Raw genomic sequence first — 19,396 nt, 5'->3', positions numbered from 1 at the left:
TAGGGAGAGCTAGCAAAAAATATTATTTGTTGATAGGTTTATTGCTGAAAATTTGAAAGATCCACATACAAAAATTAGTCACTCATAATTGTATCATCCAGAAATAACTACTAACAATTTGATATATTCATATGTGTGTATGTATACATGTATCTAGACTACGTACATGCACATTTACACACACATATGCATATGAACATATAATTATATGTGTGTAAATCTAAAAACACAGTTAGAATCATGTAGTATGTACTTTGTGGCGCTCCCCTGTAATGGTATCTGTCGCTAGTAGTTCTCCATGTCATCAGTATTCCTTTTAGACATTGTTTCACATGGTAACATGATATTGCATCATATTACTTTGCCATAATTAACATTCTCTTGCTGTTCTATGGTTGGTTTATTTCCGTTTAAATCATTATCGTGGAACCTCTTTTTTCACTTTTCTAATTAACATGGTTTAATGACAGCATATTATTTGATCAAAAATGTCTTGCTTCTTGTTCATTAAAAAGTCTGAGCATTTGAGAAGCTGATTCAGGACTGTAATATTCCATTTCTATATTTATGCTGCAATAATTTTAAGAAAAATACTTTGCATTTTAAATACCCATTTGAGAAACTTATCTTTATTAGTTTCAGTTTGATCTTTTGTACTTTCATCCACTCTTTCATGAAATACAGATCGAGTGTCTTCATGCCAAGTAGTCAGACTACAGTGCAAAACTAGATGGACAAGGTCCCTGTTCTTGTAGAGCTTATTGCCTGGTGGGAAAGTGTAGTATGAAATAATTACCTAAATTATTATAGAATTACAGTTCGTAATAAATGTTACATACCAAAAGTCACAGTGGGCTATTAGAACATACGCTTGAGGAATCTGAACTGGAAAGAAAAGAGGATTCTTCAATTAAAATTATTCTTATGAATTTTATTATCATTTATGCCTTCTGTTTAAAATAGAAAACCTCTGTGCTTGATTTGAGGAGCTGCCACAAACCAGAGGATACAATACAGACACTTTACTTATGTGTTTTCCTCTCACCGAATACCCAGTCTGGGGGAGAAGAAATCATTAATCCTTCTGGTTGCGTATTTGACTTCTGAGCTGGAATATTCTGAGTTAGCAAATTTCAGGGTATAAGTTGAATGTTTTCAGCCAGCATTGTGGTTTTGAAGTATAAGATTTCATCGTCATGAGTAAAAAGCGTTGACCTGCTTACAAAGTTAAGTTAAACACAAAATAAGCAAAATGACCTAGATAAACATGTACCCACGACAAGGATCCGATTAAACCAGTGCTGTTTATAAAGGTAATGCCGTGAGACGTGGAGGTCTCAGTACATCATTTAGGGAAACTGTGCCTCGCGGAATACTCTCGGAAAGAATGACTTAACGTTTGGTTCTTTTATTATACATTTGATTGCTCAGCAACTTAGTTAACCAGAAGTCCTGTATTGGATTAGAAAGGCTGTGGGAGGTTCTAGGGATCCAGGTTAGATTTAACCTCCATCGTGTGCAAAAATTGGAAGAAAAGCTGAGACCTAGAGTGATGAGTTAATGAAGAGCCAGAGTGAAGAATACAGAGCAGAAAAATAAGTTTAAATGCCCTCAGATTTATTTAGAGGTAAAACAGGATAAATAAACTGCCAATAGGGTAACTGGGCAACGTGGGAAGATTTGAGGAGGAAGAAAGTGTCCTGAATTTAAACTTCCCGTGTTGTACGGAACCTTGCCTGGAAGGAATGTGATATTCTTAAAAGTAATAAAATTAATATACTTAAATCCGCATGTTCCCTTCACTCAAATGCTCATCTGTTAACATCTTGCCACATTTGCCTTATCTCTCTCTATATGTACTATTTTTGGTTTTGCTTGTGGTACATTTGAAAGTACATTGAAACTATCTGTTTTTGTGAGTTGACTGTGTATATGGCCACTTTACTGAATTCTTACTCTTTCTGACACTTCAGTTGCTTATCTTGGTTTTTCTCATTAGATTATCATATCAAATGATACAGCCACTATGGAGAACAGTATGGAGGTTCCTTAAAAAACTACAAATAGAACTACCATACGACCCTGCAATCCCACTACTGGGCATATACCCTGAGAAAACCATAATTCAAAAAGAGTCATGTACCAAAATGTTTATTGCAGCTCTATTTACGATAGCCAAGACATGGAAGCAACCTAAGTGTCCATCAACAGATGAATGGATAAGGAAGATGTGGCACATATATACAATGGAATATTACTCAGCCATAAAAAGAAATGCAACTGAGTTATTTGTAATGAGGTGGATAGACCTGGAGTCTGTCATACAGAGTGAAGTAAGTCAGAAGGATAAAAACAAATACCATATGCTAACACATATATATGGAATCTAAAAAAAAAAAAAAAATGTCATGAAGAGATTAGTGGTAGGATGGGAATAAAACACAGACCTACTAGAGCATGGACTTGAGGATATGGGAAGGGGGAAGGGTAAGCTGTGATGATGTGAGAGAGTGGCAGGGACATATACACACTACCAAATGTAAATTAGATAGCTAGTGGGAAGCTGCAGCATAGCACAGGGAGTTCACCTCTGTGCTTTGTGACCACCTAGAGGGGTGGGATAGGGAGGGTGGGAGAGAGGGTGATGCAAGAGGGAAGAGTTATGGGAACATATGTATATGTATAACTGATTCACTTTGTTGTAAAGGAGAAACTAATACACTATTGTAAAACAGTTATACTCAAATAAAGATGTTAAAAAAAAAAGATTATCATATCAGCTGCAAAGAAACGATTTTTTCTTCCTTTACAATTTTCGTGCCTCTTTAAAATTTCTTTTCTTATTTTATTGAATTGTCCGGGACCTCTAGTCAAAGTATTAAATAGTATCACTGATAAAATTCTGACTTAGATGGGAATGCTTCCGATAGTCTGCAGTTAAATACAATGGTTGCAGTTAGCTTCTTGTGCATATTATTTATGAAGTTTCAGAAATTATCTTCTAATTATAACTTTCTGGGCCTTTTGGTAAGAATTGATATGCAATTTTAGCACTGTTTTGGCTTCTATGGTGATATTTTTCCTTACTATTTCTTTCTTTTTCTTTTCTTTTTTTTTTTTTTTTTTTTTTTTTTTTTTTCCGGTACGGGGGCCTCTCACTGTCGTGGCCTCTCCCGTTTCGGAGCACAGGCTCCGGACGCGCAGGCTCAGCGGCCATGGCTCACGGGCCCAGCCGCTCCGCGGCACGTGGGATCCTCCCGGACCGGGGCACGAACCCGCATCCCCTGCATCGGCAGGCGGGCTCTCAACCACTGCGCCCCCAGGGAAGCCCTTTCCTTACTATTTCTGTGTAGTGAATTGTAGGGATAGATTTTTCTGATATCAAGCTATCCTTACGTTACTGAGATAAATCCAACTTGGTGTGATGATCTTTTGATCATTTAATAAATTTTGGTGCTACTTTATTTTAATTAGATCAGTTAATATAGATGCTGTTGTAACTAGTGAAATACAGTTCCATTTAAGAGTTGCTCTTGTATATTTTTATCATTGATAAGATTCCAACATCAACCAGATAGTAAAAGTATAACTACGATCACTGGGAGAACTGCAGAATTTTTTGTTAAAAAGAGGTCCTCACACTCCAAATGGTTGGGAATCAGTAATCTAGGAACTTAAAAGCAGGTCTCATGCTCACCTTTGCCCCCGTCATCCTGGTAGTTTTGCTTATGAGTCTGTTGTCTAGAAGATGGTCTTAAAGTTAATCTACACATCATACAATCTCAGACATAAAAGGGATTTTAAGAGGTTATCTCTTATATTTTCTAAATAGATTAGAATTGTGAATATGAAATTTATTTTTAGAGGATGGGAGGGGTGTTGGTATTTCTTCAGAATCCCTCACAATCAATAGTCATTACATAGTAGTTGTAAAATGTGAAGAACATTAGGTTTTGAGTTAATAACTCCCTGAAGCCCAAATGTTGGATTGTCATGTCTCTTTAGTGAGGGAAGGAAGGAATCCAGATGATTAGACATATTCTCACAGCTATTGTGTCTGTTTTCTTTTCTTTTTTTTTTTTTTTATTTATTTGCGGTACTCGGGCCTCTCACTATTGTGGCCTCTCCCGTTGCGGAGCACAGGCTCCGGATGCGCAGGCTCAGCGGCCATGGCTCACGGGCCCAGCAGCTCCGCGGCCTGTGAGATCTTCCCGGACCGGGGCACGAACCCGTGTCCCCTGCATCGGCAGGCGGACTCTCAACCGCTGCGCCACCAGGGAAGCCCTGTGTCTGTTTTTAAAAATGCCTCCGTATCTCTGCGATGTCTGGGTATATTCCTTTCCCCTTTTTACAGAATCTATAAGCCAAATGCGTGGATTGTAGAAAGATTATTTAAAACCAAAATGCTGCTGTAACGTAGGGGGTTTTGATCTGGGAGCATGTGCTAGTTGTCAGTATTGCTGGTGATTTGGAAAACGTTGTGTAAAATTTTCGTTTACTGCATTTATAAAGTGCCTGCAAGTAATTCTGACAATTGTGGTTTTTTGAAAATAGCGTTCTCCCAGTCCCGTGTTTAGTGAAATACAGATAGTCAAAAGAAGGTTAAAGAAAGCAATTGGTGACGTAAATTACATTTTAGGCCCACTTGCAAGTTGGCTGACTCTTTTGAAGTTGCTTCTCAAATAAAATTCTAGGGTCATTGCTCTTAATAGCTGAAAGGAACCTGGAGAGTATTTTTTCAAAATATTTTGGGACATTTCTGATGGAGCAAATATTTTGTTAGATGTTAAGTTTATAAAAATGAGCACGGCTCTTGCCTGTAAAGTCTAGCCTGAGAGACAGATAGCCTGAATCAAGAGCTTACTTGGGGATAGTATGTTCTGGAATGGAACCTTTCGGCTGGAGGTGGATTTCCCGGGTTTTGTGGGTGTCACTCCCACAGCTGGGCAGACAGCCCAGGCTCACACAGCTCCAGAGTGATGTAGTGATGGCGCTGCTGAGTCTGGATTCCTGGTCTCTTGACACACGTCTCATGATCTGGTTCACCCTGGGTTGACCTGTTAGGCTTCGAAAAAGAAAATTTCACTTAGCACCTCTGCTTAAAGTAGCTTGCTCTGTGCACTTAACAGCTGTTTCATTGAGGTGCATAGGCATTCCTGTGTTCTTATCTCAAACTTTTTTTTTTTTTGATGGGGGAGGAATTCCCACTAAACATTTAGAACCAAAAGCAATTGGAGTGATCATTTGAGTAGTTTTTAATCTGATCATGTCACGTGTTCTCTAAAATCCTGTACTCTGACCGTATACCTCAGGATCATGGCTCAGATCCTTTCTGTGGCGTTTAGTCCTTCCTGATCTTGCCTACTTCTGCAGCCACATCCTTCTCTGTGGTCCCTCTTTTACACTTGAACTTCAGAAAGGCTAAATGCCTACCTGCCTGTGGTTCAACTGATTTGACGTGCTGTTTCCAACCTTCATGCTTTGCCCAGAACCTCTTGACTCCACTTCTGCTGTGGACTAATACCTCTTTCTGAGAGCTTCGTCTTTGGGAATCTTCCAGAACCCTGGGCCGGTCTAGTTGAGGGACAGCACTGACCACCCCAGAGTGGTCCTTCGTGAAAATGCCTCATGTTTAAAAAGAAAAGAAGAAAAAAAGTTTTAAAACTGCCTTTTTCATGAGACAGTAAAAGTGTTTCCACATACCTGGGTGTATTTAAAATTTTTTACTGATTATTCTGTTCTATTGTTTTTCCTTGGAAAATACATCTTTTAGAGAATATTAAAGCAATCACATTTTATTCTTCATCAACCACCAATGGGAGCTTGCTCCATGCAAGTTCAGTTGGAATTCTTATTAATAAATAATCACATGTTGGATGACAATTTGCAGAATTTGATATTTTGTTGCATTCTATGGATTAAAACATGTATTTAAAAATAAGGTATTTTAAAATTTATCAGTTGCTGTTAGTCATGGTCTTACGGACAAGAATTACTTCTGTTCTCCAATCTCTGTAGCCATATGAAGTATAAACTAGCCATTATATATTTTTTTTCTTTAAAATATATTTAGGAAAGGAAACTGTTGGATTACAATATAAGCTAAACCTGATAACAATTGAAGGATAATCTGTTCAGCTTTTCCCTTCTGTAGCATTATTAATAGATAATTGACTATTTGGTCAAAAGGTAAAAACAAACCTTAATTTTTCCAAATAAATAACTCGCAGGAGAAACAATGCACACTGAGTGCTGAGTGTTTCCTGGTAATCATAATGGATGGTCTCCCTCTCTCTTTCTCTGTGTCTCTCTCTAAGGAAGCCAAATTACAGGATAGTTCACATCTTAAAGGATGCTTATCTCAGATGCTAGGATGCCCAGATACAAAAGTACTCGCTGAGGTACTGCCTCGGTAAATGAACCTCAGCAAATCATAACCGTCTTTGGATTCTCAGTTACGTTATGTAAGTGGTCACACAGATGGATTTTTAACTGATTTTCCTAAATTGCTTTCCCATCCATTAAATGGTGGAAGGTGTTCTGAAATAAAAAATAAGAAGAATGCACTGCTGTTACTTTAAGAAGGAAATTAAGGAGGGAGGGAAGAGGTGAATGTTGTGACTGCTGACATTTGTGGCCTCTTTTCATTTGCGTAAGAGGTGGACTGGCTTTTCTGTAGCTGCGTTGCCATGGAGAGGTAGTGGGGGAGGACTCCCAGGACCACAGCCTGTGCGAGCAGTTCTGTCTCCGCGCTGCTGCTCCAGAATGTGACGCGCAGGGCAGGGAGCTCAGGTGTGCCAGCGGCACAGATCATGGGGGCTGGCTGACCTGTCATGGCTGGTAACGTGACGGTGCAGAGACCCCTGGGGGTGACAGACACGTTTGTGGAAGTGCCTGTGGATTCTCTGTGTGAAGTGAAAGGATTGTCATGTTGTATGTATTCCCACCCTTCATGATTTCTTGCACTCAAGATTTGATGACAAGAGTGTAAACATATTAAACCAAATGTATGCCCTTGTTATAAGAAGAAATGACATAACAGCAAGTCAGATAAATGCTGATGGGAATAATACACTCAGAAAGATCTAATATGGTAGGTGAGACTAACCAGAAAGGAATGTGTTACTAACCTGGAATCATTAGTGAACGGATGCTATAGAGCTGTGTAGCTAGATAATATGAGAAAAATGGAACAATGAAAGTTATAAGAATTTTTCTATGTAACAGGTAGAAGAAAATCAGTTGTGTGTTTTATAGATAAATATGCTTGTATCTTAAGAGATGAATATTAGGAATTTTGTCATTGCTGTTAATAGATTTTATTGGGAATAGTTTTATGTCAAATAGAAAAGTCTTATTAATGAGTTTGTAGTATGATCATTTTGTGGGGTCTTACTGGCTTGTTTTCTTGACATCAGTGGTAAATTGAATATGATGATTATATCAGTCTTTTGATTTCTCGTGGCTATCATTGTGGATAACACCTTTGTTTAAAAACAAGTGCGATTGGTAATTTTAGCTTAAACTCTGAGCTGCTGTTTAAAATATTTCTAAATAAAAATATGTTTCTCTTGAGGAAATCATATAATACATTATGTTTACCAAATATAAAGAAACTGATTTGACATCCCAGTTTTCTGATGAAATCTGAATGATTGTTTTATAGTAGTTGAGTCAGAAATGGTTTGCGTGCATATGCATCGTACGGCTGCGATAGTCATTGATGGCGTAATGCATATTGCAACTTATTTTCAGAAGGATAACCCCTTGCCTAATTAAATCCATGAAGGAAATGCCAAACCAAGTCTTTTTTAAAAAATAAAGATAGTATTATTTATGTAAAAATCTAGACATAGTGTCATACATAGAGGTACATAGTACTACTGTAAAGATTTGTAAGATGTACAGCTTTATTACTGAATTTACTTGGAAAGTAACAAATTCAAATTAAGGTATTTCAGAAATTGTTCACTAAGTGTAGAGATTTTATATAAGTGATAACCTTATTTTGCTTACTAAAACCTTCTACTTCTTTTGTGTTTGGAATATTATATATTAAGAATAGATTTCCTTACTTTTTTTTAAAGATAATATTTAAAGGCATAAAAGTTAACAAGTTATTAGGTACAGATGTTGATGGAGTTGACATTTTCTTTATTTTTCTTAATTTTTAAATTAATTCCCAGGTACACCTAGTCAACAGGAAACCAAAATTAGTTTTCTCGAGTACTCATGGAAGCCAAAGGGCGATGAGGTGTAAAATATTTGCATATGCCTTAGATAATAATAGGTAATTTTTAATGAATGTTAACTACAAGCTAAGTACGAAACATTTGTGCTTGTTGTCTTTTCTGAATCTCACACACCTTTGCGAGGCGGGTGGTTTGGTTTTGTTTTGTTTTTACCAATTTTACAGATGAGGAAGCTGACGTCTAGAGGGTAATTTGATGTCATGGGGATAAGAAGGGGTGGTCTGGGCTTCCCTGGTGGCGCAGTGGTTGAGAGTCCGCCTGCCGATGCGGGGGACGCGGGTTCGTGCCCCGGTCCGGGAAGATCCCACGTGCCGCAGAGCGGCTGGGCCCGTGAGCCGTGGCCGCTGAGCCTGTGCATCCAGAGCCTGTGCTCCGCGACGGGAGAGGCCACAGCAGTGAGAGGCCCGCATACCGCAAAAAAAAAAGGGGGGTGGTCTAGGATTTGAACCCATGAAAGTTTTTAACCACCACGCTGTTGGTTGCATGTTAACTGTTGCCTGGCATAGTGTGGAAAGCTTTCCATCCAGGTATCCTGGGATGGAATCCCAGCTTTCCACACCTTAGCCAAGTGATAGCAGAAGTTGCACCTCTCCGTGCCTCGGGTTTTTTTTTATAGGTACTTAACGATAGAATACACGCGAGTACTTTAGTCCTAGCGCAGGCGTGAGGCCCGCTTCCCCTAACCTCCATGGTAGTAGTTACTGTTATAATGTATTATCATTCGTTACGTTAAAATATAAGATAGTAATCCAAATTATGTTTTATTACTTCATTTGGAAAGAATTACTAGGATAAAAGAGGAGTAGAGAATATGATTAAAGTAATATTGAACCTTTTTCAGATACCCATACAAATATGTATCATTTTAAAGCCGGGTTTCTCAACCTCGGCACTGATGATGGTTTGGGCTGGATAACTCTTTGCCGAAGGGGACTGCCCTGGGTGTCGTAGGATGTGCAGCAGCATCCCTGGCCTCTGCCCGCTAGATGCCAAGCCCTCCCCCTCAACTGTGACAACCAAAAAAGTCGCCAGACATTGTCAGATACCCTTTGAGGGGCAAAAACATCCCTGGCCGAAAACCACTGCTAGAGAGCTATGTAGACATTAATCAAATAAGTAAACATAATGTAATTTCAGAGTGTGCTAATGGACAGGGCTGAGATGCTGTAACTGAGCATAAAGTGAGAGAGCAGACTGGCATTTGTGGCAGGTGTGGCTGCACGTGGAGTCCAGCAGGGAGGGGCGTGAAAGGCGCGCAGGCGTGAGCGGAGGCTGTGGCCTGGGTATCAGTGAGAGGCGCAGGCTTGGACCCGCTGGTGACAGTGGACAGTTTAGAGTGGTTTTTAAAGGGAGAATCAGAGGGCTTGGGGTTTGTTGGAATCCTGCGCCCTTAACAAAGGGTAAATAAAGAGCAGGAAGGTTTGAGGAGTGGACGCGGGTCAGTCTGCAGGCTGACTCACCGGCCCAGTGAACCCTGTGTGCCTGCTTCGCTTTGCACGGGACTCACATGTGTTTCTCGGCAAAGTTAGAAATTACTGAATGTCCTCGACCTTCATGAATATTGGAAACCATGAGTCGTAAACGGTCTGTGACTGCCAAATGACTGCATATTTAAAACCTGAATGCTTCGCCGTGCTTTACCGAGCAGATGTGCTCTTGAGAGAGACGAGAGCTCCCACGCTTGACTGTGGCATGCCTCGCTGCGTGCCCCTGCTTCTCCCGGGGTTCCTGCCCTTGCCATCCCTACCTAGGTTTCTGTCCCGGCCCCAGAGATTTCTCCTCCAAGTGCAGCCGCTTGTAACGCAATCAGTTCTTTGGACAGCAGATGATTATCTTGCTTTTGAGTCGCAATTGTGAAGTTTACAGATGACTTAAAGCAGTGCCTCCCTATGGTGGCTCCAGTGTGTACCCCAAATTTAACAGGTGGTAAGAACAGAGCATTCCAGGCCCTTTCTGTGGCACAGCATTGAGGGAAGCCCGACGGGAATGCCTCTCTTTCCACAGCAGATAACTTCAACAGGCTGGTTCACGGTGCTATTTTAGTAAGATCGTCATAAGTGTAATTTAATGAACTGTTGTTAATAATAGTGAGTAAAATTGCTGACTTGTTGTTGCAACTTAAATGTTAATATTACAAGATTGTAATGCCCGTTTCCTCAGCAGTAATGATAAAACCTTTTTTTTTCCCCCACGAAATTAGGTTGTCGAAATTGTGTGTATCTGAGTGTGTCTGTCAGGGATTTCTACCACGGTAAAATGGAAATTCATTTTTGAGCCAGAACTGAGGCCTGTCGGTTGTGAAGTCTGTAGCCCAAGGGAGGACAAAGGAGCCGGAGGAGAGAGAGGCTGCGTCTCCTGACAGCTTGCTGGAGTCTTGCTTCTCCGCCCCCCTCCCCTCCTCCACTTCCCCACTCCACTTCTATTGATCACTTAGATCAGTTATTGGCTGCCTCATTTTCCTCTGGGAAAAGACATTTTCCACTCAAGTTTCCATCCACTGCCGTCCTCCCAGTGGGCCTGAGTAAAAGTAGTCAGACGTTTTTAGTCTGGTCACTTGCTCTGAAAGATATGAATTCAGCCACGTTGGAACACGTGCCGTGTTTCTAGGATTGCATTTGTGACGTGGACATCCCTTTTCCTACCATGAGGTAGCTTAAACATCTCAGCGATGGAAGAGAGGCTTACCACGAGAATTTAAGGAATAACTGAGACCACACGTGACAGCGGGCAAATGGGATACAATTAAATACCATTAAATAGAGGCTTTATTCCATACAGTAGTGTGGAATAGGTGGACTTCTGTGGGATGTGTAGGAAGGTAAGAAAGTGTTGCTTTTCTGGATTTATGCATACAAGTTTCAGAGAGTTGGGGTTTAAGCTTGGTCATGAGAAACTGGAAAGCTGTGGATAAATACTGCAGGCCAGGATGTTGGGTGACCGTGATAGACGTTTATCATGGCGTTTATGACTTTAGCAGGTGATCCAGGCCTGAAACGAGCAAGCTCACGGACACACGTGCGGACACACGTGCGGGCACACGCCCTCAACGCAAGAGGAGCCCGGGTGCTGTTGGCACACGCTGTGGTGGCCCCCGCAGGGGCTCAGGAAAGGCTTCAAGAGCACGTGGTGTTCAAGCTCAAACATGGAAGATGAGGAATTGCCAGCTCAGGCAGGACACCCTTTTAAATAATACGGAGAAATAGTATAGCATAGTGTTAAGTTCACATCCTGGAGGCCACGTGCCTGGGTTTAAACGCGACGCGGCAGACAGGCTTCTCCTTATTAGCTCTGTGAAGTTTGCTTCCGTGACCCGTGGTTCGGTTCGCTTCTCTGTCAAACAGAGGTCAAGGGTGGTTCCTCCCTCGTGGGCGGGGTTTTTGGGGAGGGCTGAATGAGCGAGTACCGTCAGGTCCTTAGAGCAGTGCCCGTACACAGCAAGCACTTAGATTTTCGCCATTATTGATAGATTTTTCCCCGGTGGGGTCAGAAGGGAGGACGAGGGCTTCCCAGGCAGGTGTGAGGGGAGCGTGGGGAGGCGGGTCCCAGAAGGAACCCGCGAGTTTGATGCAGCGCTGGGGGCAGGCCAGCTGCAGGTGGGCGCCCCCCCAAAGGCAGTGCCGCTTCTCCTCTTAGAAGAAGCTTTTCAGGGGGAAGGATTCTAGCCACGCGTCCGGACAGGTAACTAACTTGTCATTTCTCCCCCAGCTTTCAGAAATGCGTAAATGTGTTAATTCTGTTTTGCTGGTTTGTTTAACATATCTTTTAGGGAGTTTAAGAAATAGTTAACCTTATTCGCTCCCCAAAATAATTGTATGCTGAGTATTCTCATGTGCTACAATGTTATTGAAAAGAGCTTTCAATCGTGTTGAAAAGAGCTTTACGTTTTCTCAAGCTCAGTTATATTTCTGCGTGTTTTCACCATAATTTGCCTGACTTGGTCTGTATGATTAGAATTAGCCTCTAAAACAAATGCCTGCAGATGATAAATGACCAGAGCTGTTTTGGGCTTGACCAGATCAGATCCATACATACTGGGTTACAAGCCTAACCACTGTTACTTTTGGCCAGAGTCCGAGCCAGTGAGGGAGGTAGCCAAGTACTTCCTCTGTGGAAAAAATGACATTTGTTCGTTGTTTCAGTTGTGATGATTGCTGAAAACATATGGGCTTTTTTTTTACTGATTGGTTTGTAGAGATGCAGATCGGGAATTTTATGCATTGTAAAATTTATCATCAATAAGTGTTTGTTCGCAACCACTTAACTGTACTAAGGGCCCAATGCTATTATTATCTTCTGTGAGCTGTTATACTAGGTAACGGTGAAGACAAGTAAATAGAGGACATGTGCATATACACGTATAATGGTGTGGTGGGTATATTTCAAACCAGGTAATGGATACGTACACACTATATATTATACAAACACACACATCCATTATAAACGAGCACTTGCAGGCATATACAAAATTGTATGAACTCTTATTTGATTATTTAGGCTAATGGCCTCAAACAGTAATGTGAATGGTTCCCAAATAATTTATTTTCCTAAAATAAAATTTAATATAATGTAATCAGCAGATTTAATGATGTGTTTTCTAAGTGTTAAATTTGTTTCTGAAAATCAGTTTAGGGACTTTCTGAATGTGTTGGCCAGTGATGAAAAGCTAACTTTTAAGTTCGTGGTTGACCATTAATATTGTGGGTCACACAGGTGACCACCTATAGATTTCTGCACTTCTTTACGTTTTGTCTTTGTAATGAACTAGGTCACTCAGTAGTTCATATCTTTTACATGTAAAATTATAGCATAGGATATTAGTAATTGGAAATTGTTATATGCTATATATTTCCTTCTATTTCTGTTTTTCTCTGTGAAACTATGAAAAGTTGGGGGACTAAGTTATCTAGGCCAATTATGAACCTATAGCACAGAAGAGATAATAAAGATTGTTTCAAAGATGTAGTTAATTTAAACTTTTTGAGCTTGGATTTTTTTTTGCGGTCTATTTTTCTTGTGGTTGTCAAATTTTAATTCTTCCCTGCTTTTTTTTTTTTTTTTTTTTGGTGCTAGGCGGGCCTCTCACTGTTGTGGCCTCTCCCGTTGCAGAGCACAGGCTCCGGACGCGCAGGCTCAGCGGCCATGGCTCACGGGCCCAGCCGCTCCGCGGCATGTGGGATCTTCCCAGACCAGGGCACGAACCCATGTCCCCTGCATCAGCAGGCGGACTCTCAACCACTGCGCCACCAGGGAAGCCCCTTCCCTGCTTTTGAGTAGCCTTATAAGGTGTAGAGTGGTTAGGACGTAAGACATTTATCTGACGCCAGTTTTAAGAGTATTGGACAGCTTACCTGCTGTGTGTGTCCATCACGGTGTGCGGACTCGGAGGCTAGCACCCACCTGCCCTGCCCTCGTGGGCCTGCTGGGCTGGTGAGGAGTCAGACCTTAAAGCAAGAATTGCTCACAGTAAAATGAGGTCACCGCAGTGGCAGGGACAGTGTAAGGTGCTACACAATTACTTAGCAGTGGCCCCTGACAGTCTTGATAGAGGACAGAATGTGAGGGTGTTTTAGTTTATTTTGACTGTACTTCCCGCCATAAAGATCGTATCTGTGGGTGATGACTAAAACTGTTAGACTTTGTCTGTTTTCACTTTATTTGTTTCCCCACCACCTCCTACTTCAAATTGTTCATAGCCTTTTACCTTCTGATTCTTTCTGGTTAGGGAATTACCCTTTAGAAGGGATGCAGATTGGACTATTTTGAGTTGAAAAAACAGACTTCTTAACAGACCTCTGAATATTTTGACTTAGCATGTTGAATTGGATAAATTAAAGTGTGAAGAATAGTGGATTGCAATATTCATAATGGTATTATTTTCTGATCGGTAAATGTTAAAATAGCCTCAATTTGGAAGGAGGAGATAGGCATCAAATAATTTGAAATAATACAGAGTTTAAGTGAGAATATTGAAAAAAAGAATCTGAAAGTATGCATATATATTCATATGTATACATATGTATCTACAGATATATGTGTGTGTGTATATATGTACACACACATAAGTAATAATATGTATTTTTTAAGCATATAAGTAAATAAGCACTTATATACTTTTAGGGAATTGAGGCATTCAAGTTTTATTTTTGATTTGGCTACCCATATTTATACATACATACAGTTTTATCCATACATATATATTTAAATGAGTAAGTGATACATCTTCAATATGAGTAATAAACTTAATTTTAAAAATTAACTCGTATAGAAACATATACAATTTTAAAAATGAGCATTTCTCCCTTTTCCTGCCCCTGCTCTTTATCCTCTTCTCAGAAGTAACCACCCATATTAATTACTTGTCACTTTTTTCAGAAATGTTTCTGCAGACATGGCAACATCATTTTAAAAAATATGCACACATGTCCACAAAAAATTGAATTACATAATATCTACTGACCTGAACCTGATCTTTTTTAAAATTTAAGATTTTCATACTCCAAAAAGTCATTGCCCAAATCCCCGCAGTTAGAAGCAAAAATTGAAAGCAAAATCCATGACCATAGAAAAACGTCTACTAGTGAAAGTGATAAAGTTTGGCCCCACCCAAACCTCTTGTGTGATTTTAGGTACCCAGTTATTCTCACCCAGAAGTGTCTTTTTCAGTTTATTGCCGATTTTTAATTTTTTCACTGATAATAGTGTTATTTACAGAGTGTACCTGAAATAGTATGAGAACAAAGCACTTTCAGTGTTCTCTTGTGACCAAACGTGATAAAACACAAACCAGAATCTATTAAAACAAAAAGAAGTCTAGACTCAATTCCAAATCTGTATGTCCAGCCTTAACCAGTCAGATGTGTTCTGTTTGGCTTCTCTTTAAGCATCTTTCCTGGAATAAGCCCTAATCCCTTCGGTTTCATGTTGCAAATTCAGTATCACGTCTGCAGGTGGACTTCTCATCCCTAAAGGACCAGTTTTGGTTCTTTATTCATTTGTTCATATAGTAAGTGATTGAATGATTCCTAAGTGTTAATAAAATGCTCACTCTTTGTTCTGTATGTGTGTGTTGTGCTAGGGGTGACATGGTGGTGAAAGCAGGTCATTTGCCTTTATGTCACATAGACTGGTACCATCTTTGGTCCAGCCATCAAAACCTGAATTTCCCATGTCATTTTAGACTCTCTGATTCCTTAGTCAATATGCGGACTTTTCACCACGTTCTCCTCTCACTCTGCATATTTACTTCCTGCCATGTAACACCTACTCATGGTGTCCCTTATACTGTATGTTTAGTTCTGCTGTATAACTTTCTTCATGCTCTTTCCTCACAGAAGCCTTTTCACTTCCCCTGGAATTGATGTCAACTCTCACACTTTGCCAGTATTTAATAGGATGAACTAATTAGTAATTTATTTTAAAAGAACTTTAAGAAGAGTGCTTTCAGCTTTTCAAAAGATTTTCAGAGCTGGTAATTTGCTTGCTATTTGTAATGTGTACTAGAGAGTAGATTGGGGAAAAAAATCATCTATTTCAGTTTTGTGTCTTTTAAAAAATAATCATTTCAATCTAGGACTTTAAGATTTATTTGAAAGAATATGAAATAACTTGAAGGTACTAAGATTCATAGTTGTGAGTTCGTTATTTAGGGATGTTGGGGACATTTTTAGGTAAGTAGATGTTTTTGGTATATATTTGGCTTATACATATATTATAAACTCTATAATGCGCTGTTATTTTTTTTCCTTTGCACAGTCCACTGTCTTTAAAAACTGAAGAAAAATAAAACCTTTTTATTTGCCTTGTCACCCCTCCCTGCTTTGCAATTTTTTGGGGAAAAAGGCCAGATAGTAACTATTTTAGGTTTTGCAGCCTCATACAGTCTCCATCACATGTACTTCCTGTTCTTTTTTATTCCCTTTTGTTAACATTTAAAATAATGCACAGGCCTTACGCAGACTGGTTGTGAGCTGGATTTGGTCCACAGGCCATAGGTTGCTCCCCACTCTAGATACATATTTTGTTGTCATTTCCCTTCAGGCCTAAATCACCACTTTTAGCATTGCTCATACAGATTTTCTCAACTTTCGTTTATCTGAAAATATCTTTATTTTCTTTTATTTATTTATTTTTTGCGGTACGCGGGGCTCTCAATGCCGTGGCCTCTCCCGTCGCGGAGCACAGGCTCCGGACGCGCAGGCTCAGCGGCCATGGCTCACGGGCCCAGCCGCTCCGCGGCACGTGGGATCCTTCTGGACCGGGGCACGAACCTGTGTCCCCTGCATCGGCAGGCGGACTCTCAACCACTGCGCCACCAGGGAAGCCCCAGCCAGCATTTAAAAAAATAATAATTTGCCGCATTATTAGGGTTTTAAATTTCTATTAAATTTAATAATATTTATTTTTACATTAAAATATTTATTATAGATAATTTAGTAATTGAAGAAAATAGAAATAACATTAAAACTGTTAATATTCTACCCTCACATAATCATTACATTTGAGCCTATTTCTTTATAGATCTGTGTGTGTATGTATATGTACATGCACATCTATGTGGCACAAAATGTTTTTATGTAATACACTTTGAGCATTTTTCCTATCAGTAAGTATTTTTAAAACATTTTTAATGGCTAAATAATATTCTATTGTATGGAAGTACCATAGTCCTTTATTGTTTCACATGTAAAATTGTCCGCAAATAATTGTTAATTTAACATAAATGCTACCGTAAATACTGTTAATTTAACATAAATGCTACCGTAAATATAGCAATAGCAATTCCTTTATTGAACAAGTATGTGTTGAGGCTCTAGTGATCTAAGCACCTGTGTACTCTGTTGAATAAGATATAGTTTTAATGAAGAAAGCGGGTGAGCATGCAGGCTTCTTGGAATATCCCGTGATGAATGCTGCTCTGGGCCTTAGAACACTGTACTGGGGGCGCAGACCAGGGCCTGGGGGAAGGGTCAGGGAAGGCTTCCTGAAGGAAGTGATAGGTTATTGGCTAATTTCTCTGATTTAGGGTGTTTATTAGAACACCACTTCGTTAATATGATGAAGCATATCCTTTTTTATTTATTGTGGAGGGTTTTTTGTTTTGTTTTTGTTTACACTAGAGATAGGTGTTTTAATCAAGTACATGTTGGACATTATTTAAATTACCTTCCCCCACCCCCGTCCTGTTACAAATGATAATAACATGCTTCCTAATACTGAAATATCTTTGCATGCTTATTGTACACCCTACTTGGACGTGGCTTTCTAATTGTGGGATGTACTTCTGGATGTAGATTGTTGCATCCATATTCATTTGTGAGGCTGGTGTGGAGTGTTGATTCTTCTGCCCCTTCAGTCACATTTTGGTACCAGGGTTATATAGCAGCTTTAAAAAATGATTTAGAACACTTTTTGGGTTAGCTTGTACTCTGGGACAGTTTAGGAAATGCTTTATTCTTCAAAATTGGTAAGAATTTGATAATAAAACCATCTTGGCCTTTAACCTCTAAAAAAGTAATTCTGCGTTATTCTCTGGTGACTTTCTCAATCATCCCTCGTTATTCTAGTCGAGTTTTTCTCTTTCTGAATCAAGTTGATTAATTTTATATTTTTCTAGAATTTTTACTAGTAAATCACAGTTTTCAAATTCATGAGTGCCGAGTTGAGTCTCTTTTATTTATTTATTTATTTATTTTACTTATTTCAAGCAATATTTTTCAGTTTGAAATACTACTAGTCTAGACTATCATTTTCGGCATTATTGTAGGGTCTGACTCCCTGAAAGACATAGGTCTAGAGATAGGAAAGATGTGTAACTTACAGGTTAAAACGTGTTACTTATAAAGGTAGGTTTCCTTAGCTGATTTAGCAGTGAACACTGGGATCATCATTTAGACGACCATGCATACGTGGTTATGGGTATTGGACTTTTTTTTTTTTTTTTTTTTGCGCGGTACGCGGGCCTCTCACTGTTGTGGCCTCTCCCATTGCGGAGCACAGGCTCCGGACGCGCAGGCGCAGCGGCCACGGCTCACGGGCCCAGCCGCTCCGCGGCACGTGGGATCCTCCCGGACCGGGGCACGAACCCGCGTCCCCTGCATCGGCAGGCAGACTCTCAACCACTGAGCCACCAGGGAAGCCCTGGATGCATTTTTAGCATTACGTCATTGTCATATATTTAGTCTTATTGAAATAGCTCTAGCAGTTACAAGTGAGAACAGGGAGCTCGTACTGACGTGATGAGGGACATGGGAGTTAGGCTTATTCAGTAGTAAAAATAGTGCAGTCACATATGGTGATCTTTTTTCAATCAGATGGTATCTCTTTCAGTAAATAGAGGTGCCTTTTACAGTTCCTTAGGATCTACTTCATAAAATTTACTGTTGGTGTTTCCGCTTTATGTTTTTAGGGCTCCGTGAAGAAGGAGAGCCTCTAGGTGTCAGAGCAGAAGTTATGGGTGCCTATCGGAACAGCAGGAGAGAACGACGAGCTGCTAGAATTAGGGTAGAGACCGTTTAGCTCCTTGATAATCTAATGGAGTGATAAAATAGTTGATCCAGGTGCTTTCAGTGCACTGATGCAGTTTCCCGAATGTGGAAATCATTTATAACGTTAAGGAAGTTAAAACGCCGGGCTCTTCCGTGAAACCACCTAATTCCAGTTTCAGTTTGTGTGCAGATGCTCCTCTCTCCCTTTCTCCGAGCGCACCCGTGCTTCCGTGCGTCACGTGGCAGGCTGTCGTCAGCGTTTTTACGAGCAGTACATCACTCAGTCCGCCTTACTGTCCTTGTTACTAATGATCACCGGATACATAGCTGTGGAGAGACGGGTCCTACCTGCAGGGGTGGTGGCACAGAGAAGGAAGCAATGGCTCTGAGGAGGGTGTCAGAGCAGGTTTCCTAGATAGGAGGTGACATCCTGAAGGGATGGGGTGGGGGGGCAACTAGCTGGAAGAGTCTCAGGTACCTGAGGGGGCCTGCACAGGGGTGTGCCTGGAGCTGCAGAGGCGGGAGTGGGGTGACAGACGACTGTGTTCGCTGCACAGGGAATCAATCAGGCTTTATATTTACCATCAAAGTGATGTTAAAATGCTTATTTAAGAGGTAGAATAATCCGCAAGCTCCTCCAAGGGAGCCATTCTTTTAGCT

General features: G+C 40.3%; 1 protein-coding gene across 8 annotated transcripts in view; it reads left to right on the top strand.

Annotated features, from left to right (window-relative positions):
* HIVEP1 (HIVEP zinc finger 1) overlaps positions 1–19,396 on the top strand; it is a 137,738-nt gene that overhangs the window by 45,898 nt on the left and 72,444 nt on the right. For 2 of the 8 annotated variants that reach the window (XM_067006768.1, XM_067006763.1), the window contains exon 1: positions 6,828–6,933. The exons of the other annotated variants lie outside the window; for them this stretch is intronic. In XM_067006768.1, the coding sequence (XP_066862869.1) occupies positions 6,834–6,933 (100 nt within the window). In that variant the 5' untranslated portion in view covers positions 6,828–6,833. Of the gene's footprint in view, positions 1–6,827; positions 6,934–19,396 lie in introns of those variants that run through there. 8 annotated transcript variants of the gene reach the window in all.

The sequence above is a fragment of the Kogia breviceps genome, chromosome 10 (assembly GCF_026419965.1).
Source record: "Kogia breviceps isolate mKogBre1 chromosome 10, mKogBre1 haplotype 1, whole genome shotgun sequence".
NCBI lineage: Eukaryota > Metazoa > Chordata > Mammalia > Artiodactyla > Physeteridae > Kogia > Kogia breviceps.
The sequence above is the reverse complement of the archived record's forward strand: the minus strand, read 5'-3'. Positions and strand labels throughout refer to the sequence as shown.